At 42.5% G+C, this 17,049-nt stretch overlaps 1 protein-coding gene across 1 annotated transcript; it reads right to left on the bottom strand.

Moving 5' to 3' along the window:
- Positions 1-8,928: 8,928 nt before the first annotated feature.
- Positions 8,929-16,517, bottom strand: LOC124253496 (NADH dehydrogenase [ubiquinone] 1 alpha subcomplex subunit 10, mitochondrial-like). The gene is made up of 5 exons (XM_046687294.1): positions 16,490-16,517; positions 15,841-15,895; positions 15,096-15,208; positions 10,182-10,296; positions 8,929-9,277 (listed from the first exon to the last, which is right to left on the bottom strand). The coding sequence occupies exons 2-5, from the start codon at positions 15,883-15,885 to the stop codon at positions 9,212-9,214; spliced, it is 339 nt and encodes a 112-aa protein (XP_046543250.1). The 5' UTR covers positions 15,886-15,895; positions 16,490-16,517; the 3' UTR covers positions 8,929-9,211.
- Positions 16,518-17,049: the final 532 nt, after the last annotated feature.

Below are 17,049 nucleotides of genomic sequence, written 5' to 3'. Positions count from 1 at the left end.
ATCTCAACCTCTGGTGTAAACCCCGTATATACTGTCAACATTAGTACTGAACACACTGTTCAGATCAGATTGTTATCTTGGAGAAGAATGAAATCTCAACCTCTGGTGTAAACCCCGTATATACTGTCAACATTAGTACTGAACACACTGTTCAGATCAGATTGTGATCCATGGGCAGAATGAAATTTCAACCTCTGGTGTAAACCCCGTATATACTGTCAGAATTGCCTGATGATCCGGAAAAAAGACCCTGAGAGATCAACTGAAAATAACATGGTTAATATGTTCGAACAATTGATGTTTTACGGAACAGGTAAGAATTAGGATGAGATAAATAATCATTAGACGGGATACTGATGCTTGATATCGCAGACTGAATCACCGACTCTGTTTTAGCACCGATTGAAAGATATTTCCGTAATGTCCATGTGTGTGAGCTTAATGTTGGAAGGATGTCTGACGTTTTCGTTATAAATACCTTAGACGTTTGCCACGGCGAGCCCCATTAGAATCGTGCTGACAGACCAAGAAACGTCATCGTTGGAATCTGGGGTTCGAACTCCTCATACTCACTCCTCATGTGCGCCGCTCCATCCAGCGAATGGCAGCGGCCCCGTGTAGTATCACTAAGGCCCCGACTCCGCATCCTCTGCGACTTTTGCGAGTCATGGAAAGCCCAGCAATGAGATGCGGAACTCTGTGCATTGCCCTTCAGGTGCGGTGGGGTAGCCCAGTGGTTAAAGCGTTCGCTCGTCACGCCGAAGACCCGGGTTCGATTCCCCACATGGGTACAATGTGTGAAATCCATTTCTTGTGTCCCTCGCCGTGATATTGCTGGAATATTGCTAAAAGCGGCGTAAACCGCACTCACTCACTCATTCCCCCTCAAAACCACAACTCCGGATTGTCTAGTCCCAACTGTATCATGACAGTGTTGAATCAAGAGTGAGGACACCAGCTGTCACAGCGGAAAGATAAGCCTATGCTGCCCCATCGGTGGCACTCGTCGCGAAACACATGCAAAGGGAAGTCAAGTGCTTATTTAAAAGAACACGTGGTGCAAGTGAAAACTGAGAAATGTATACATATTATCACTACGAAAATGTGAAAATGTCCTCGACATGTCTACCATAAAACCTTCTAAATCCTACAAAGGCTTTGAATCTCTCTCGGCGATAATCGACACTCGTTAGACTCTGACGCCGTTTTACGTTCACATCACTTATCTCCCTTTACAAGATTACCTGAACGAGTCAGTTTCAGCTCAAACAAATGAATGAACACTACACGTTGGGAATCATGAATACTGGGCAGGGTCAGCTGATTATCTTGTTTATGGTTATCAGTACTTGAGATGGACTACACTTAAGTTTACTGTAACAGCATATACCCCTTCCCCATGTGAAGCAGATCAATGTTAGATACTTGATATAGACAGTACATTGACTATTTTCCCTCGCGGATCAATGTCAGTCACTGGTTTGACTGAACAATATTTCCAGGCCGCAGTCAAGATATTGGAGTGCTTCTGAACACGGACAACTGTTACAGTGATTTCCATGGCCATCAATAGTCTGTGAGTGAGTTCGAGGTGGATTTCACAGTATTTCAGTTATACCCGGTGTGTCAGATTGACGTGGGAATATTTCAGCTATATCCTGGTGTGTCAGCTTGACGTGGGAGTATTTCAGTTATATCATAGTGTGTCAGCTTGATGTGGGAGTATTTCAGTTATGTACTGGTGTGTCAGCTTGATGTGGCAGTATTTCAGTTATATCCTGGTGTGTCAGCTTGACGTGGGAGTATTTCAGCTATATCCTGGTGTGTCAGCTTGATGTGGGAGTATTTCAGTTATATCCTGGAGTGTCAGCTTGATGTGGGAGTATTTCAGTTATATACTGGTGTGTCAGCTTGACGTGGGAGTATTTCAGTTATACCCGGTGTGTCAGCTTGATGTTGGAGTATTTCAGCTATATCCTGGTGTGTCAGCTTGATGTGGGAGTATTTCAGTTATATCCTGGTGTGTCAGCTTGATGAGGGAGTATTTCAGTTATATCATAGTGTGTCAGCTTGACGTGGGAATATTTCAGCTATATCCTGGTGTGTCAGCTTGTCGTGGGAGTATTTCAGTTATATCCTGGTGTGTCAGCTTGATGTGGGAGTATTTCAGTTATATACTGGTGTGTCAGCTTGATGTGGGAGTATTTCAGTTATATCATAGTGTGTCAGCTTGATGTGGGAGTATTTCAGTTATATACTGGTGTGTCAGCTTGATGTGGGAGTATTTCAGTTATATACTGGTGTGTCAGCTTGATGTGGGAGTATTTCAGTTATATCCTGGTGTGTCAGCTTGATGTGGGAGTATATCAGTTATATCCTGGTGTGTCAGCTTGATGTGGGAGTATTTCAGTTATACCCGGTGTGTCAGCTTGATGTGGGAGTATATCAGTTATATCCTGGTGTGTCAGCTTGATGTGGGAGTATTTCAGTTATACCCGGTGTGTCAGCTTGATGTGGGAGTATTTCAGCTATATCCTCGTGTGTCAGCTTGATGTGGGAGCATTTCAGTTATATACTGGTGTGTCAGCTTGATGAGGGAGTATTTCAGTTATATCATAGTGTGTCAGCTTGATGTGGGAGTATTTCAGTTATATCCTGGTCTGTCAGCTTGATGTAGGAGTATTTCAGTTATATCCTGGTGTGTCTGCTTGATGTGGGAGTATTTCAGTTATATCCTGGTGTGTCAGCTTGATGTGTCAGTGTTTCAGTTATATACTGGTGTGTCAGCTTGATGAGGGAGTATTTCAGTTATATCCTGGTGTGTCAGCTTGATGTGGGAGTATTTCAGTTATATACTGGTGTGTCAGCTTGATGAGGGAGTATTTCAGTTATATCCTGGTGTGTCAGCTTGATGTGAGAGTATTTAAGTTATATCATAGTGTGTTAGCTTGATGTGTCAGTATTTCAGTTATATCCTGGTGTGTCAGCTTGATGAGGGATCATTTCAGTTATATCCTGGTGTGTCAGCTTGATGTGTCAGTATTTCAGTTATATACTGGTGTGTCAGCTTGATGTGGGAGTATTTCAGTTATATACTGGTGTGTCAGCTTGATGTCAGTATTTCAGTTATATACTGGTGTGTCAGCTTGATGTGGGAGTATTTCAGTTATACCCGGTGTGTCAGCTTGATGTGGGAGTATTTCAGTTATATACTGGTGTGTCAGCTTGATGTGGGAGTATTTCAGTTATATACTGGAGTGTCAGCTTGATGTGGGAGTATTTCAGTTATATACTGGTGTGTCAGCTTGATGTGGGAGTATTTCAGTTATATCCTGGTGTGTCAGCTTGATGTGGGAGTATTTCAGTTATATACTGGTGTGTCAGCTTGATGTGGGAGTATTTCAGTTATATACTGGTGTGTCAGCTTGATGTGGGAGTATTTCAGTTATATCCTGGTGTGTCAGCTTGATGTGGGAGTATTTCAGTTATATCCTGGTGTGTCAGCTTGATGTGGGAGTATTTCAGTTATATACTGGTGTGTCAGCTTGATGTGGGAGTATTTCAGTTATATCCTGGTGTGTCAGCTTGATGTGTCAGTATTTCAGTTATATACTGGTGTGTCAGCTTGACGTGGGAGTATTTCAGTTATATCCTGGTGTGTCAGCTTGATGTGGGAGTATTTCAGTTATATACTGGTGTGTCAGCTTGATGTGGGAGTATTTCAGCTTATATCCTGGTGTGTCAGCTTGATGTGGGAGTATTTCAGCTATATCCTGGTGTGTCAGCTTGATGTGGGAGTATTTCAGTTATATCCTGGTGTGTCAGCTTGATGTGGGAGTATTTCAGTTATATACTGGTGTGTCAGCTTGATGTGGGAGTATTTCAGTTATATCCTGGTGTGTCAGCTTGATGTGGGAGTATTTCAGTTATATCCTGGTGTGTCAGCTTGATGTGGGAGTATTTCAGTTATATCCTGGTGTGTCAGCTTGATGTGGGAGTATTTCAGTTATATCCTGGTGTGTCAGCTTGATGTGGGAGTATTTCAGCTATATCCTGGTGTGTCAGCTTGATGTGGGAGTATTTCAGTTATATCCTGGAGTGTCAGCTTGATGTGGGAGTATTTCAGTTATATACTGGTGTGTCAGCTTGACGTGGGAGTATTTCAGTTATATACCGGTGTGTCAGCTTGATGTGGGAGTATTTCAGTTATATCCTGGTGTGTCAGCTTGATGTGGGAGTATTTCAGTTATATCCTGGTGTGTCAGCTTGATGAGGGAGTATTTCAGTTATATCATAGTGTGTCAGCTTGACGTGGGAATATTTCAGCTATATCCTGGTGTGTCAGCTTGTCGTGGGAGTATTTCAGTTATATCCTGGTGTGTCAGCTTGATGTGGGAGTATTTCAGTTATATACTGGTGTGTCAGCTTGATGTGGGAGTATTTCAGTTATATCATAGTGTGTCAGCTTGATGTGGGAGTATTTCAGTTATATACTGGTGTGTCAGCTTGATGTGGGAGTATTTCAGTTATATACTGGTGTGTCAGCTTGATGTGGGAGTATTTCAGTTATATCCTGGTGTGTCAGCTTGATGTGGGAGTATATCAGTTATATCCTGGTGTGTCAGCTTGATGTGGGAGTATTTCAGTTATACCCGGTGTGTCAGCTTGATGTGGGAGTATATCAGTTATATCCTGGTGTGTCAGCTTGATGTGGGAGTATTTCAGTTATACCCGGTGTGTCAGCTTGATGTGGGAGTATTTCAGCTATATCCTCGTGTGTCAGCTTGATGTGGGAGCATTTCAGTTATATACTGGTGTGTCAGCTTGATGAGGGAGTATTTCAGTTATATCATAGTGTGTCAGCTTGATGTGGGAGTATTTCAGTTATATCCTGGTCTGTCAGCTTGATGTAGGAGTATTTCAGTTATATCCTGGTGTGTCTGCTTGATGTGGGAGTATTTCAGTTATATCCTGGTGTGTCAGCTTGATGTGTCAGTGTTTCAGTTATATACTGGTGTGTCAGCTTGATGAGGGAGTATTTCAGTTATATCCTGGTGTGTCAGCTTGATGTGGGAGTATTTCAGTTATATACTGGTGTGTCAGCTTGATGAGGGAGTATTTCAGTTATATCCTGGTGTGTCAGCTTGATGTGAGAGTATTTAAGTTTATTTCATTATATCCTGGTGTGTCAGCTTGATGTGGGAGTATTTCAGTTATATACTGGTGTGTCAGCTTGATGTGGGAGTATTTCAGTTATATCCTGGTGTGTCAGCTTGATGTGGAAGTATTTCAGTTATATACTGGTGTGTCAGCTTGATGTGGAGTATTTTCAGTTATATCCTGATGTGGGATGTATTTCAGTTATATCATGGTGTGTCAGCTTGATGTGTCAGTATTTCAGTTATATACTGGTGTGTCAGCTTGATGTGGGAGTATTTCAGTTATACCCGGTGTGTCAGCTTGATGTGTCAGTATTTCAGTTATGTACTGGTGTGTCAGCTTGATGTGGGAGTATTTCAGTTATATACTGGTGTGTCAGCTTGATGTCAGTATTTCAGTTATATACTGGTGTGTCAGCTTGATGTGGGAGTATTTCAGTTATACCCGGTGTGTCAGCTTGATGTGGGAGTATTTCAGTTATATACTGGTGTGTCAGCTTGATGTGGGAGTATTTCAGTTATATACTGGAGTGTCAGCTTGATGTGGGAGTATTTCAGTTATATACTGGTGTGTCAGCTTGATGTGGGAGTATTTCAGTTATATACTGGTGTGTCAGCTTGATGTGGGAGTATTTCAGTTATATACCGGTGTGTCAGCTTGATGTGGGAGTATTTCAGTTATATCCTGGTGTGTCAGCTTGATGTGGGAGTATTTCAGTTATATCCTGGTGTGTCAGCTTGACGTGGGAGTATTTCAGTTATATCCTGGTGTGTCAGCTTGATGTGGGAGTATTTCAGTTATATACTGGTGTGTCAGCTTGATGTGGGAGTATTTCAGTTATATCATAGTGTGTCAGCTTGATGTGGGAGTATTTCAGTTATATCCTGGTGTGTCAGCTTGATGTGGGAGTATTTCAGTTATATACTGGTGTGTCAGCTTGATGTGGGAGTACTTCAGTGATATACTGGTGTGTCAGCTTGATATGGGAGTATTTCAGTTATATCCTGGTGTGTCAGCTTGATGTGGGAGTATATCAGTTATATCCTGGTGTGTCAGCTTGATGTAGGAGTATTTCAGTTATACCCTGGTGTGTCAGCTTGATGTGGGAGTATTTCAGTTATATCCTGGTGTGTCAGCTTGATGTGTCAGTATTTCAGTTATATACTGGTGTGTCAGCTTGATGTGGGAGTATTTCAGTTATATCCTGGTGTGTCAGCTTGATGTGGGAGCATTTCAGTTATATACTGGTGTGTCAGCTTGTCGTGGGAGTATTTCAGCTATATCCTGGTGTGTCAGCTTGTCGTGGGAGTATTTCAGCTATATCCTGGTGTGTCTGCTTGATGTGGGAGTATTTCAGTTATATCCTGGTGTGTCAGCTTGATGTGTCAGTATTTCAGTTATATACTGGTGTGTCAGCTTGATGAGGGAGTATTTCACTTATATCCTGGTGTGTCAGCTTGATGAGGGAGTATTTCACTTATATCCTGGTGTGTCAGCTTGATGTGGGAGTATTTCAGTTATATCCTGGTGTGTCAGCTTGATGTGGGAGTATTTCAGTTATATCCTGGTGTGTCAGCTTGATGTGGGAGTATTTCAGTTATATACTGGTGTGTCAGCTTGATGTGGGAGTATTTCAGTTATATCCTGGTGTGTCAGCTTGATGTGTCAGTATTTCAGTTATATACTGGTGTGTCAGCTTGATGTGGGAGTATTTCAGTTATATACCGGTGTGTCAGCTTGATGTGTCAGTATTTCAGTTATATACTGGTGTGTCAGCTTGATGTGGGAGTATTTCAGTTATATACCGGTGTGTCAGCTTGATGTGGGAGTATTTCAGTTATATACCGGTGTGTCAGCTTGATGTGGGAGTATTTCAGTTATATACTGGTGTGTCAGCTTGATGTGGGAGTATTTCAGTTATATCCTGGTGTGTCAGCTTGATGTGGGAGTATTTCAGTTATATACTGGTGTGTCAGCTTGATGTGGGAGTATTTCAGTTATATCCTGGTGTGTCAGCTTGATGTGAGAGTATTTCAGTTATATCCTGGTGTGTCAGCTTGATGTGGGAGTATTTCAGTTATATCCTGGTGTGTCAGCTTGATGTGGGAGTATTTCAGTTATATCCTGGTGTGTCAGCTTGATGTGGGAGTATTTCAGTTATATACTGTGTGTCAGCTTGATGTGGGGAGTATTTCAGTTATATCCTGGTGTGTCAGCTTGATGTGGGAGTATTTCAGTTATATCCTGTGTGTCAGCTTGATGTGGGAGTATTTCAGTTATATACTGGTGTGTCAGCTTGATGTGGGAGTATTTCAGTTATATCCTGGTGTGTCAGCTTGATGTGGGAGTATTTCAGTTATATCCTCCTGTGTGTCAGCTTGATGTGGGAGTATTTCAGTTATATCCTGGTGTGTCAGCTTGATGTGGGAGTATTTCAGTTATATACCCTGGTGTGTCAGCTTGATGTGGGAGTATTTCAGTTATATCCTGGTGTGTCAGCTTGATGTGTCAGTATTTCAGTTATATACTGGTGTGTCAGCTTGATGTGGGAGTATTTCAGTTATATCCTGGTGTGTCAGCTTGATGTGGGAGTATTTCAGTTATATACTGGTGTGTCAGCTTGTCGTGGGGAGTATTTCAGCTATATCCTGGTGTGTCAGCTTGATGTGGGAGTATTTCAGTTATATCCTGGTGTGTCAGCTTGATGTGGGAGTATTTCAGTTATATCCTGGTGTGTCAGCTTGATGTGTCAGTATTTCAGTTATATACTGGTGTGTCAGCTTGATGAGGGAGTATTTCAGTTATATCCTGGTGTGTCAGCTTGATGAGGGAGTATTTCAGTTATATCCTGGTGTGTCAGCTTGATGTGGGAGTATTTCAGTTATATACTGGTGTGTCAGCTTGATGTGGGAGTATTTCAGTTATATCCTGGTGTGTCAGCTTGATGTGGGAGTATTTCAGTTATATACTGGTGTGTCAGCTTGATGAGGGAGTATTTCAGTTATATCCTGGTGTGTCAGCTTATGTGAGAGCATTTCAGTTATATACTGGTGTGTCGGCTTGATGTGGGAGTATTTCAGTTATATCCTGGTGTGTCAGCTTGATGTGTCAGTATTTCAGTTATATACTGGTGTGTCAGCTTGATGTGGGAGTATTTCAGTTATATACCGGTGTGTCAGCTTGATGTGGGAGTATTTCAGTTATATACCGGTGTGTCAGCTTGATGTGGGAGTATTTCAGTTATATACTGGTGTGTCCGCTTGATGTGGGAGTATTTCAGTTATATCCTTGTTTGTCAGTTTGATGTGGGAGTTCTTGTTAGATACTGGTGTGTCAGCTTGATGTGGGAGTATTTCAGTTATATCCTTGTTTGTTAGCTTGATGTGGGAGTATTTCAGTTATATACTGGTGTGTCAGCTTGATATGGGAGTATTTCAGTTATATCCTTGTTTGTCAGTTTGATGTGGGAGTACTTGTTATATACTGGTTTGTCAGCTTGATGTGGGAGTATTTCAGTTATATCCTGGTGTGTCAGCTTGATGTGGGAGTATTTCAGTTATATCCTTGTTTGTTAGCTTGATGTGGGAGTATTTCAGTGATATACTGGTGTGTCAGCTTGATGTGGGAGTATTTCAGTTATAATACAGTGTGCTAACAATTATCATGGGAATCACGATTATCAGGACTGCAATATGCAACTCTGGTAGACAAATGAGCCACTCCTAGTGAGGTTTGACATAAACACAAGAAAACACAAACTACAGCAGGTAACTTCTTCCATCCTTTATTTCAACCATTTAACACACAGCACTATGACGATGGCAGGAGAAGCTCGATAACAGAACAACCATCTGAGCCTCATCCTCAATGATTCCCAGAATGTCGCTTCTTTTGACTACAGAGAATTTACTTAGAGAATCCAGAGACACCATCATCTTCCTCTTAAGATGTTCATCACTTGTTAACCAGAGAGTCAACATTGTAATAACCTTGACTTGAAAGTTTATTACTCTTCTCAATATACATGAATGAACAGCCATGGATATAATGCTCAGAACTTAAATAGTACGTTCGCTTTGTCTGGGTTGTATCCTGGGGCATACTTCAAATCCGGAATCTGCAAAAATAAAATATCAATGACTGACAAATTCTACCAAAACACTCTGGTCGGCTGTAGCTCACACAGCAATTCTGTGTTCTGTTTACTTTTTAAACCAACTGAAAAGCTAATTAAGAGTCTTGTTAAATGATGTCCCCATTGAAAAACTTCTAGTTTTCAAACTATGTTGTGTACACATTATTAAAAAGCTTCCTGCAGCACTAGTTAGTTGGTTTGTTATTGATGCTGCTGCACTCAGCAATATTCCAGCTATATGGCAGTGGTCTGCAAATAACTGAATCTGAAGCAATCCATTGATCAACAACATGAGCATCAATCTACACAATTGAGATACAATGACATGTGTCAACCAAGTCAGCGACCCTGACCACCCGATCATGTTAGTTGCTTCTTACGACAAGCATGGGTTGCTGAAGACCAATTCTAACCCGCATCTTCAGGCGTCTCCTGCAAGATACTTGTCTTGAGGGCTCATAAGCTAATCTTGATCCAAATGTCACTGTGGCGCCAGTCCCATACAATACATTGTGCTATACATACACTATCAATCAGCAGGATAAACTCCCTCAATGCCAATGCCACTGTATGCGCCAGTCCCATACAATACATTGGATAAACTCCCTCCAATGTCACTGTGGCGCCAGTCCCATACAATACATTGTGCTATACATACACTATCAACCAGCAGGATAAACTCCCTCAATGTCACTGTGGCGCCAGTCCCATACAATACATTGTGCTATACATACACTATCAACCAGCAGGATAAACTCCCTCAATGTCACTGTGGCGCCAGTCCCATACAATACATTGTGCTATACATACACTATCAACCAGCAGGATATACTCCCTCAATGTCACTGTGGCGCCAGTCCCATACAATACATTGTGCTATACATACACTATCAACCAGCAGGATAAACTCCCTCAAGTCGTCACCGCTGACCATCATCTCGGGTGCATCCCACGGTGCCGGTATCTGGAACAGGTTCTCGATCTGCCACTTGGACGACATCCTGGAACAAAGCAGGTATTGTCATACTTCACGTCGAAAACACTAGACTGAAAGAAGAAGGCATCAGAAATGTTGACACCTTGCTGAATAAAATTACAGACCACAACGACCACCCAGTGGATGAGGAACTGGAACCCACAACTTGGCAGTGAACAGGTCAAAGTACTTCATAGAACATGGAGACATGTAATTTTTTGATTAAAATTGATATTTTATACTTATCCTGACTCATGCTTAATTGCTTGTCTCTTTCTTCTTGCGAATGATAGTGAAACATTTGAATCCCCTTTTGAAGCTCCCTTAAAAAAAGCGGACGTAAAATCACTCACCCAGTGTTATCACCCTTGTGACTCTTTTGGCAGGAAAATGCGTCACATGATCAGACATGCCCCTCACTCTCTCCTGAATAAGCGCCCGACACCTGGTTTAGAGGGAATCCAGAGTGCCATGAGGGGAGGTTGGGAGGGTTTACCTCATGAGTCAGGATAAGTATAAAATATCAATTTTAATAAAGAAATTACATATTTTTCCTTATCCTGACTCATGCTTAATTGCTTGTAGAATCCACCAGAAACTGTGGTGGGTCAAGCCACTCTGGATTCCATGCTGATTTACACCCTGCATACCCCCCTGAGGGAACTTCTTATAGTACTATGCTGATCCTTCCTTCCAGCTTCCTCTGATGAGTTTGGGGGACCACAACTTGTCAGATTTCCGGAACCGCTTCTCCTGACAGTAACAGTGGATTTACACTACTCCATGATTTGATTCCGCATCAATGGAGAAGTGACTTCGTAGTGGTAACGGAGAAAGTAGTGCTTGAGATATCATTTGTTGTATCTTGAACCAACGCTCCTCTGGGATGACTATGCGATTCAGCGATGTGATGAACCGTATTCCTAGTAATTGCAGATCCTGTGTGGGTTCTAGTTCCGATTTGAGGAGATTTACTAGCCATCCTAGTTGTGTGAGTAGCCTGATTGTGAAGTCTAGTTGCAGTCTGAGTTGACTGGGATCTTGATGAGCTTGAATCCCGTCGTCCAGGTAAAACGCACTGCGTAGACCTCGATGATGTAGATAAGTGATGATTGGCTTTGTCACTTGAGTAAACAACCAGGGGGCCGACGATATTCCAAATGGTAGCACCTTCCAATGGAAGTGACGTCCGTTGAAGAGGAATCGTAGGTATTTCCTTGAGTCCGGATGTATCGGGATGTGAAGATACGCCATCCTGTAGATCTATGCTGGCGAGGTAGTCTAATGGACGTACGAGTTGTCGCAGTTGAGGCAGATGTATCATTCTGAACTTTGCGTGGCTGGGTAGATAATCTTGATTGAATTTCCTCATGTTGTATATAAGTCGGACTTTTCCTTGGAATTTTTCTTTGGTACTAAGAAGATTGGGGAGTAAAAACCGGGTGTGACGAACTCCTGTTTTATTTCTTCGATCGCCTCCTTCTCGAGTAGAGTTGTGATGGCGTGGAGTAGGTTCTCCCTCTGGTCGGCAGCATAGTTGTGGGCCAGAGAGTTGCTTGTCAATGGTGGTACTGCTTGTAGTTGTATCTTGTATCCTCTGCGTAGGATCTGGGATACGTAGTCATCCTGAAGAATTCCCCAATTCTTCCAGTAGCATTGTAGACGTCCACCCACTGTTGAAGGTTGTATGGGAACGGCTGGGGACGGAAGACTCCAGTCGTTCCGAACCCGTCCTTCAGCGTTAAAGTTCCTGGCACCTCTGGATGCCCTGCCTCTTCCGGGGTTACCTCTGGGAGCTCCGGTTGGGCGACGAAAAGAATCCTTGCCTCCTCTGGAACTGCCGTATTTCTTTTCCCTGGCTCTTTGTATTCCTGTAAACTTCGACTTGCCAGAGTAGCGTTACGAGGTCTGACGGATAACACTCCAGTGTGTCGATGGACTTGATCATCATTACCTCTCTTGACTCTTTCGTTACTTCCTTGGCCATGTCCTCAATTTCCCCTGCGAAGATAAATGGTGCTGACCACGGAGCTCTGTATAGTGACTTGGTGAAGCGTTCACTCCACGTACAGGAAGATAGTAATCCTTGTCTTCTTAATAGTGTCAGTCCTGCTGATGTAGATGCCAGATGTTCGGACATGACCTGATGATCGTTCTTCTGAGTTAGTAATGCCGAGTAGATCATTCTATCTTCTTCCGAGGTCGAGGTCCTAAACTTCGCAATGAGGGTTTCTCTTCACCTGGCTAGGCCAAAGAACGTACGTCTGGTAGTTGTGTCTAGTTGTGCCAACTTCTTATCTTCCACTTTGTAAGTCCTGGCTCGGGGGAGTCGTTGATGATCTTGTAATTCCCATCTATCTCTGGGGCCTTCGTGAAGGGTTCCATTTGGTGAAGAGAGAACTTCTTAGCGTTGAATGGTGGGACGCTCTGACTCTGAAACTTCGTTGCTATCCTGAAGGCTGTGCTGAGGTTTCCTGGTACATCTGCGACAGGATCGATGGGTGGAAGAGTAAGTGTATCGAAGTCCTCGTTAGACATCCTGTACGTAAACGCTTCATTATCCTCTTTAGAAGGTGATGTGAGTTCTAGTCCATTTGCCATCCAAGATTTAATTTCTGGATCGGAAAATACGATTCCCCCATCATCTTTGGATTTAGAGGCTTCTAGTTCTGGAGATGGTTGCCATTCTGTCTCTTTCCTGCATGGAGATCTGGCGTGGAGACCTTCGTGGAGACCTGTGTAGAGACCTGCATGGAGACCTTCGTGGAGACCTGCGCGAAGGCGACGAATTCGGAAAAGGATCCTCCTTGGAGTCTTGAGATGTATCTCTGTGCCTTCGCGAAGGTGTAGATTCTCTTCTATGGTGCCTTCGCGAAGGCTCCTGATGGCTGTCCATATCAGAGAAGGATGATCTGCGATACTCCGGTGAACGTCTGGTTCTGTTCCTTATTTTTGTTTTTTTTGTTTTAAACATATTTCATTCATTCAAGAAAAGGATTGGGCACAAGTTATCCAACTTAGAAAAGCCCTCTCCAGATAATTACACAATTCATCTTACAACAAAGTACACAAGTGACAGACATAGGCTAGGATATGTACAACAGATGTTAACTGAGAAAGCGTTTTGTTTGAGAGATATAGATATGTACATATTTGAAAACATTCCTCGAAAACATTCGCGAAGGCTCCTTCGGTGAAGGTGTCCTAGTACGTCGTAGAGTGTGCGATCATTCGCGCAGGCTTCCTTCTTTGCGCAGGCTTCCTCCTTCGCGCAGGCTGCTGTCATCGGTGGGATGTGATCTGCAGGCTGCTTGACCTTCGCGCAGGCTCGATGTAAATGGGGCCTCTGTCGCTGCTTTCTCCTGTGCGAACCTCCGTTCCATCTGGTCCAACATCTGCTGTGTAAACTGCTGGGGTTGAAGGTCTGCAAAGACTACTGCTGCTGCTGCTGCACTGCGGACGACGCATCTGAGAGTACCGAGGCTTCTCCCAAGGACTGCTTCACATGTGACGAACTGCCATCTCTATCTGATGTCTGCGTTGATAAAACGTCTGACTGCGTTGAGATGACTGCTGCTGTTACTGTAGATGAAGACCTCGTCTTCTTCCTCACTGGCACTTCAGGGATGAGGGTGGGTGGCTCGTCATAACTTCTACTCCATCTGCTGGGATGATCTCTGTAGTAAAAGACCTCGTCTTAAACGCTGCCCCATGTGAAGACTTCGCCGGAGTCTTGTTAGCAGATGACTTCTTCTTCTGAGAAGACGATGCCCTCGTCTTCTTCGACTGCGATGAGGTTATAGTTGATGTGGACGACCTCTTCTTGGAGCCGGAGCTGCCATCAGACACAGTGATCTGCTCCGTAGACGCAGCCGGTAAACCACTAGAATGGTGAATGTCAGTAGGCAACAACAAACGGTTATCAACGCAATCATTTGGTTTACACATGACTTGTGAAAGTCGTCTACTCCTGTCCTTGGCACGCCTAAACACGCCCTGGAAAATACATAGTTATTAAATTCAAATTCAGATAAATGCTGACAAAGTTGACAGCAAAAGCTGGAAGAACATGGAGAAGTACAATTAGGACTTATTGTTTTCATCAAATGTAATCACGATGAAAACACATGTCAACAACGTGAACAAATACAGATAATTTTGACAAAATTTCAAACCATATTGTCGGTATATCAATCCTAAAACCGCATACAGCTAATTTAGTAGCAAGGCCTAAAAATTAACAGTGTTCTCACAACCGTCCTCAAGGGCGAAGAAGGAGAGAGTGAGGGGCATGTCTGATCATGTCACGCATTTTCCTGCCAAATGTTTCACTATCATTCGCAAGAAGAAAGAGACAAGCAATTAAGCATGAGTCAGGATAAGGAAAAATATTAGTTTTCAAGTTGAGATAGTATAATTCACCATCATAGGACAAACAGCCAATTAAACAAACTCTAAAAACCTCAGTCAACAAAGCTATTGATGCTCAGGTAACTTGATAACAGTACATTACAATTCATATTGATCCTTCTGACACCATATCTCCTCAGACCGGGAACCAGGACTCTGGATAATGTTTGAACCATAAGCATTTAGTCCTATGTTATCCTCCATATATGAGCAGCTAATAAACTGATAGGTACTCAGTACACTTCCTAGATCCAGCACTAGTTCTATGTAAAATGGTGTTTCAAGTAATTTCTACTTTTCTTCTGTTGGTGTGCTGCCCCAGATGTGTCAGGTTGACTCACAACAAGCAACAAGACACATCACTCTTCACATTAGTCACTGCAGCAAGTCTACATACAGTGTTGTTATACTTACAGGCATCGGTAATGGTTCCAATCATCCTCGCGTGTCTTCATCCAATCCTGGAACCGTTCTTCATTCTCAAGAGTTTGTGTGTCAAGGTCAAGGCTCTCGAGCTCCTCCACGATCTACAAGGACAGAGTGAATTTGTCAAAAAGTAAAAAATCTTTGCATCAAATGAACAAAATTACAAATAGAATTTCTTATACATCTCGCCAATGTTTAACATATCAATACCTTCTGGTGTTTAAAAGAACCAAGTGAGGCTTAATATCAAGTTATAATACATGTCTAGAAATTAATACATAGAGAATCTCACCCGAGTGTCATTTGATATAAAATATATCACCACGAGTTGATAAAGTTACAAATATCCGAGACTTGCCGAGGATATTTTTACTTTTATTAACGAGTGTTGATATATTTGATATCAGAAGACATGGGGGTGAGATTCTATTTATAATCAAAAATCATTCTTCATTAGTTTTAAATGAAAAATGTACATCTCTGAACACAGTACTTCCATTAGACTTACAGTGCAGTGATGTCATAGCATTTGATGTCATCAAGTTCATGATGTCATAGCATTGTCAGGGCATTGTACAAAATCTACTGTTAAAATGATATCTCCAGGGAAATATCGTTTGATCTCACACAAGCAATATCTCCTGTGGAACACACTATTTCCTAGTCTATTTCCTATTTCCAAGATTCTAACTAAGTCAGGCCTTATATTCCATGTCTAGTACTGCCTACTTACTATCTCCCAGTCCGGCAGGTCTGTGACATCATAGTTCAGAACCATGGAGTACTTGCTGCAAAGGAGAAGCAGACAACATCTTTAGTTAATCAGAACATTTCAAGCTGTAAAATGATAGATTATCTCCCACAATGCGTCAGTTCCTGGATGTCTGGAGCATGTAACGCTGGAGGCTATAAATAGCTTGACAGACACACAGATGCCAAACCAAGAGTTTCATGAATCTTCTGCATCACATTCTGTTACCATGGTTACCCTAACCCTGAGAGAGTATGTGGGTGAGTGAGTGAGTGTGCATGTGTGATTGTGAGCGAGTGAATGAGTGAGTGTGTGAGTGAGTGTGTGAGAGAGTGAGTATGTGGGTGAGTGAGTGAGTGTCCATGTGTGATTGTGAGTGAGTGAGTGAGAGAGAAGAGTGTGAGTATGTTTCTATGTGGAGGAAGACTTACTTGTAATATGGGAGGACAATCTTCTTGTAAGTATGTTTCTATGTGGAGGACCTGTAATATGGGAGGACAATCTTCTTGTACTTACCTGTAATGTGGGAGGACAATCTTCTTGTAAGCATGTTTCTATGTGGAGGAAGACTTACCTGTAATGTGGGGGACAATCGTCTTGTAAGCATGTTTCTATGTGGAGGAAGACTTACCTGTAATATGGGAGGACAATCTTCTTGTAAGCATGTTTCTATGTAGAGGAAGACTTACCTGTAATATGGGAGGACAATCTTCTTGTAAGTATGTTTCTATGTAGGAGGAAGACTTACCTGTAATGTGGGGACAATCTTCTTGTAAGCATGTTTCTATGTGGAGGAAGACTTACCTGTAATGTGGGAGGACAATCGTCTTGTAAGCATGTTTCTATGTGTGGAGGAAGACTTACCTGTAATATGGGAGGACAATCTTCTTGTAAGCATGTTTCTATGTGGAGGAAGACTTACCTGTAATATGGGAGGACAATCTTCTTGTAAGTATGTTTCTATGTGGAGGAAGACTTACCTGTAATATGGGAGGACAATCTTCTTGTAAGTATGTTTCTATGTTTCAATATGTTTCTAGTGGAGGAAGAGGACAATCTACCTGTAATATGGGAGGACAATCTTCTTGTAAGTATGTTTCTATGTGGAGGAAGACTTACCTGTAATGTGGGAGGACAATCTTCTTGTAAGCATGTTTCTATGTGGAGGAAGACTTACCTGTAATGTGGGAG

This window comes from Haliotis rubra, unplaced genomic scaffold, assembly GCF_003918875.1.
Source record: "Haliotis rubra isolate DU_JTF1 unplaced genomic scaffold, ASM391887v1 Scf541, whole genome shotgun sequence".
NCBI lineage: Eukaryota > Metazoa > Mollusca > Gastropoda > Lepetellida > Haliotidae > Haliotis > Haliotis rubra.
This window is presented reverse-complemented; position numbering and strand designations above follow the sequence as displayed.

Bases quoted from the DNA above. Each gene is read 5' to 3' on its own strand.
- LOC124253496 (XM_046687294.1), bottom strand. From the start codon at position 15,885: ATGGTTCTGAACTATGATGTCACAGACCTGCCGGACTGGGAGATA. The intron at 15,209-15,840 runs GTAAGTAGGCAG...CTGTCCTTGTAG, and splicing joins ACCTGCCGGACTGGGAGATA to ATCGTGGAGGAGCTCGAGAG. The intron at 10,297-15,095 runs GTAAGTATAACA...GCTTTGTTCCAG, and splicing joins TGGAACCATTACCGATGCCT to GATGTCGTCCAAGTGGCAGA.